General features: G+C 45.1%; 1 protein-coding gene across 2 annotated transcripts in view; it reads right to left on the reverse strand.

Moving 5' to 3' along the window:
• Window positions 1–5,278, reverse strand: part of pik3c3.L (phosphatidylinositol 3-kinase catalytic subunit type 3 L homeolog) — a 155,262-nt gene extending 149,984 nt beyond the window's left edge. The window contains exons 1-3 of one of the 2 annotated variants that reach the window (XM_018246626.2): window positions 5,081–5,278; window positions 2,882–3,070; window positions 575–718 (exon numbers count right to left, since the gene is read on the reverse strand). In XM_018246626.2, the coding sequence (XP_018102115.1) occupies window positions 575–718; window positions 2,882–3,070; window positions 5,081–5,148 (401 nt within the window). In that variant the 5' untranslated portion in view covers window positions 5,149–5,278. 2 annotated transcript variants of the gene reach the window in all.
• Between the last annotated feature and the right edge of the window lie 722 nt (window positions 5,279–6,000).

Raw genomic sequence — 6,000 nt, forward strand, 5'->3', positions numbered from 1 at the left:
CTGAGGGGTTGTTCTGTGACCATATAAAGACACATGGCTGCAGGCTGAGTTATACAGGGAACTCTGAGTATCACTCATGTATTATAAGGGATAATGTACCCCCTACTGTAAATGATAAGGATATTAGAAGTCACTGAGGGGTTGTTCTGTGACCATATAAAGGCACAAGGCTGCAGGTTGAGTTATACAGGGAACTCTGAGTATCACTCATGTATTATAAGGGATAATGTACCCCCTACTGTGTAGTAGTATGTTACTAGTTCTAGACTGCAGCTGGCGGAGCAGAGTTGTATTTTTTTTTTTTTTTCAAAACACGTCAGTTAATAGTGCTGCTCTGGCAGAATTCTGCACTGAAATCCAATTCTCAAAAGAGCAAACAGATTTTTTTATATTCAATTTTGAAATCTGACATGAGGCTAGACATATTGTCAGTTTCCCAGATGCCCCATGACAGTATTCATTTAATGTACAGAACATATGCTGGAGGCAACATGGAAGACACCAGAGACCTCGCTAAACCCCTATTGCCTAATTCCAAGGCTTAACCTTTCCCATACTTATAAACAGGACTTACCCATATTTCCCAAATAAAGACACAGTGGCGCCACCAACTGGAATGGCTTTCCCGGGCCCATACACATCCCAGATAGTCAGAGCGACTTGGGCACTTCTGGGCAAGTCCGCATACTTCACGGGGAGCTTCAGCCACTCGTTCCAACTGTAAAATAATGAATGAGGTTGTTAGAAAGATCTCAGTGCCTGGATCTGACGGGAGAAGAGGCTGATACATATTAATACTGTAAAAACATATTTTTCTACACAGATAAATCAGTCTCCAGCTGTTGCATCTTGAAGCAACAGGACTCAGATCATATTATTGTACCTAAAGGATTGTCCCCAGCTAAAGTTCTTCTACTGCACCTCAGACTTATGTACAGCTGGAGTAACAATACTGTCCCTAATATTCTATCCCTGACATTACTGTCCCTAATACTAGTGTCTCTAATACTACTGTCCCTCATACTACTGTCCCTGACTCTACTATCCCTTATACTACTGTCCCTCATACTACTGTCCCTGATACTACTATCCCTAATACTACTGTCCCTCATACTACTGTCCCTAATACTGTCCATGACTCTACTGTTCCTAATACTAATGTCTCTAATACTACTGTCCCTAATATTGTCCATGACTCTACTGTCCCTAATACTAATGTCCCTAATACTACTGTCACTAATGCTGTCCGTAATACTAATGTCCCTAATACTTCTGTCCCTCATACTACTGTCCCTCATACTACTGTCCCTCATACTACTGTCCCTCATACTACTGTCCCTCATACTACTGTCCCTTATACCACCGTCTCTAATACTATTGTCTCTTATACTACCGTCTCTTATACTACCGTCTCTTATACTACCGTCTCTTATACTACCGTCCCTGACTCTACTGTCCCTGACTCTACTGTCCCTAATACTAATGTCCCTAATACTACGGTCACTATTACTGTCCGTAATACTAATGTCCCTAATACTTCTGTCCCTCATAATAATGTCCCTTATACTACTGTCCCTTATATTACTGTCCCTTATACTACCGTCTCTAATACTTCCGTCTCTAATACTTCCGTCTCTAATACTTCCGTCTCTAATACTTCCGTCTCTTATACTACTGTCCCTAATACTACTGTCCCTGACTCTACTGTCCCTTATAATATTGTCCCTGACACTACTGTCACTAATACAACTGTCACTAATACTACTGTTCCTTATACTACCGTCCCTAATACTAATGTCCCTAATACTAATGTCCCTGACTCTACTCTCCCTAATACTAATGTCCCTGACACTACTGTTGTTAATACTATTGTCCCTATACTAGTGTCTCTAATACTACTGTTCCTCCTAAATCAATATCTTAAGTTGAGTTTTAAGGAGAACTAAACCTCAAGTAAAGAGAAAAGACTCCATGCATTCAGTTCCATTATCCTCCCCCCCACTTCCGATTCCTCCCTGCATAGTGTGTTACTTGAAAAAGTGTCCCTAGATGCAACACTGACCTATTGATGCAGAGTAGTGCAGTGGAGCTGTATCCCCAAATCCTCTTCTTTCCCATCAGTGGCTAACAGAGCTTCTTGGCGCATGAGCAGTTGACGCTAATACCGGACTGACTCCAACTGTGCCAAAAAACCCCAGTGTCTGCGACCCCTTAGTGAAAAAATCTGAAGATGAGGAACATGGCCCCTAAGAACTCAGCTGCACTACTCTGCATCCAGGGACACCTTTTACATGAACAGACTATGTGGGGAGGAAGCAGGTTGGATTAGTTCTCCTTTAAACTCAATAGGCTGGTTTTGCTTCCAATAAGGATTAATTGTATCTTAGTTGGGATCAAGTACAAGCTACTGTTTTATTTTTACACAGAATTTTTTTTTTTTTTAAAAAATGTGTAATTATTTGATTAAATGGAGTCTATGGGAGATCAAGTTCCTGTACTTTGGAGCTTTCTGGATAAGGGGTTTCCAGATAAGGGATCCCTTCCTGTACTACATGTACTAAGCAGTGCTCTTTGTTGCTGTGTTACCGCACCAAAGTTAATGGTCTCCAACTGGTTCAGTATTTCTGTACAAACTTTGCATATAACAAAATGTTTTTTTCTTATTTTTTTTTTAATTTATAGTGTTTCAGGTACAGGTATGGGATCCGTTACCTGGAAACCTGTTTATCAGAAAGCACAGAATTAGGGAAAGGTCGTCTACCATAGACTCATAGATCTCAATTCAGGTCGTAGGAATCTGCGAGAAACCACTGGGAATTCCATCGTCCCCAGACAAGAGAAGGCAAGAAGCACTAGGAACACAAACTACAACAAGACTCACTTCCATCTGGTGCTGAAAGCTTTGTAAGAGGTTCTCACAGGCAGAGCGAGAGGTTTTCCCTCAGCAAACACCTGGCAGGTGACATAGAGATCAGAACAGGTTTCCTGATAGAGTCCTGAGAACTTGAGCATCGGATCTTCCAGCACAGCCTTGTAGCTCTTCTGTTCCCTCTTCCCTTCCAGACTCCCTCTGAGGAGACACAAACAGACAGTTGCGTGTTGTAGTACCAGACAATAACATTGCTATACAGAGTGGCACACAATTAGTTCCCAAACAGAAAGACTTAGTGCCGGCATATAGTCACCCACTGTGCCTTATTAGCCCTTTTCATTTTGTATTTATTTTATTTGTGCTCTTTTCTCTTACACTAGTGCTTCATATAATAATTATGAAGGGAGGAATGAGATGAGGGACAGATGTTGGGGTGAGGGAGGAATGAGTTGAGGGACAGATGTTGGGGTGAGGGAGGAATGAGTTGAGGGACAGATGTTGGGGTGAGGGAGGAATGAGTTGAGGGACAGATGTTGGGGTGAGGGAGGAATGAGATGAGGGACAGATGTTGGGGTGAGGGAGGAATGAGATGAGGGACAGATGTTGGGGTGAGGGAGGAATGAGTTGAGGGACAGATGTTGGGGTGAGGGAGGAATGAGTTGAGGGACAGATGTTGGGGTGAGGGAGGAATGAGTTGAGGGACAGATGTTGGGGTGAGGGAGGAATGAGATGAGGGACAGATGTTGGGGTGAGGGAGGAATGAGTTGAGGGACAGATGTTGGGGTGAGGGAGGAATGAGTTGAGGGACAGATGTTGGGGTGAGGGAGGAATGAGATGAGGGACAGATGTTGGGGTGAGGGAGGAAATGAGTTGAGGGACAGATGTTGGGGTGAGGGAGGAATGAGATGAGGGACAGATGTTGGGGTGAGGGAGGAATGAGTTGAGGGACAGATGTTGGGGTGAGGGAGGAATGAGTTGAGGGACAGATGTTGGGGTGAGGGAGGAATGAGATGAGGGACAGATGTTGGGGTGAGGGAGGAATGAGTTGAGGGACAGATGTTGGGGTGAGGGAGGAATGAGATGAGGGACAGATGTTGGGGTGAGGGAGGAATGAGTTGAGGGACAGATGTTGGGGTGAGGGAGGAATGAGATGAGGGACAGATGTTGGGGTGAGGGAGGAATGAGTTGAGGGACAGATGTTGGGGGGAGGGAGGAATGAGATGAGGGACAGATGTTGGGGGGAGGGAGGAATGAGATGAGGGACAGATGTTGGGGTGAGGGAGGAATGAGATGAGGGACAGATATTGGGGTGAGGGAGGAATGAGATGAGGGACAGATGTTGGGGTGAGGGAGGAATGAGATGAGGGACAGATATTGGGGTGAGGGAGGAATGAGTTGAGGGACAGATGTTGGGGTGAGGGAGGAATGAGTTGAGGGACAGATATTGGGGTGAGGGAGGAATGAGATGAGGGACAGATATTGGGGTGAGGGAGGAATGAGATGAGGGACAGATGTTGGGGTGAGGGAGGAATGAGATGAGGGACAGATATTGGGGTGAGGGAGGAATGAGTTGAGGGACAGATGTTGTGGTGAGGGAGGAATGAGATGAGGGACAGATGTTGGGGTGAGGGAGGAATGAGTTGAGGGACAGATGTTGGGGGGAGGGAGGAATGAGATGAGGGACAGATGTTGGGGGGAGGGAGGAATGAGATGAGGGACAGATGTTGGGGTGAGGGAGGAATGAGATGAGGGACAGATATTGGGGTGAGGGAGGAATGAGATGAGGGACAGATATTGGGGTGAGGGAGGAATGAGATGAGGGACAGATATTGGGGTGAGGGAGGAATGAGTTGAGGGACAGATGTTGGGGTGAGGGAGGAATGAGATGAGGGACAGATGTTGGGGTGAGGGAGGAATGAGTTGAGGGACAGATATTGGGGTGAGGGAGGAATGAGATGAGGGACAGATGTTGGGGGGAGGGAGGAATGAGATGAGGGACAGATGTTGGGGTGAGGGAGGAATGAGTTGAGGGACAGATGTTGGGGTGAGGGAGGAATGAGTTAAGGACAGATGTTGGGGTGAGGGAGGAATGAGATGAGGAACAGATGTTGGGGTGAAGGAGGAATGAGTTAAGGACAGATGTTGGGGTGAAGGAGGAATGAGATGAGGGAACATGACAGATGTTTGGGGGCAGCAGACAGGACTCACATTTTGAGCCTCACGCTGATATCCAGGTCACAACTATACACATAGCAGAAGCGGTCCGACTCCCCCATAGTGACAGTCACAGTTCGGCACCGGCACAAAGAAGTATAAACAGCCTGAAGCCCGGGACGTCCCGGCGGCGCTCACGATTGGCTCGTCCTACCGCTTCCGGGTCTGTAATGGAATAACCAATCAGTGACAGGAAAGTCATGTGCTCAGGATCATATGATTAACACCTCGAGATGTTTGAATGGTGTGTGAAGACGTAGCCATGTTGTGGCTGGCAGAGTGAGACTCTTTATTGAAACGAGGAATATATGGCGTCTGTTTGATTCATTGTCATGAAATAGCCGTTTTTACCGACAACAGATTGTAAACTATCAGTTATGTGGTGGCTGCTGGTTGCTAATTGCACGTATGAACGCATCCCTGATGAAAGAAAAACATAACGCGCCATAATTTGATTGGCGCTTAAGGAGGCGGTGTTACTAAGGCGGCCATATTCTGACTGGCAATGCCGTAGTAGTTTTCTAGGCTTAATTTGCAGGCTGGATGTGAGGGCCTAAAACAAATTAAGACGATTTTGTGTAAAATACAGTGTTTGTTCCTGCTCATTTTATTAAATAAATCACACACAGTATAGAAGATGTGAGACCATTGAACTAATACACAATGCAAGTGCTGGAAAGGTCCCTAGTGGGAAAAAGTCATGTTTAAAAGGGAGGTTCATCTGTGAGGTAAATTTTAGTGTTTTAGAATATCCAGTTCCTAGCAGTTTTGAAGTTAGTTATTTGCCTTCTTCTTCAAAGGCTTATCACTTAAAGGGGTTAGTATGACGTAGAGAGGGATATTCTGAGACAATTTGCAATTGGGTTTCTTTTTTTTATTGTTTGTGTTATTTAGCTTTTTATTCAGCAGCTCTT

The sequence above is a fragment of the Xenopus laevis genome, chromosome 1L (genome assembly GCF_017654675.1).
Source record: "Xenopus laevis strain J_2021 chromosome 1L, Xenopus_laevis_v10.1, whole genome shotgun sequence".
NCBI classification, from domain to species: Eukaryota; Metazoa; Chordata; class Amphibia; order Anura; family Pipidae; genus Xenopus; species Xenopus laevis.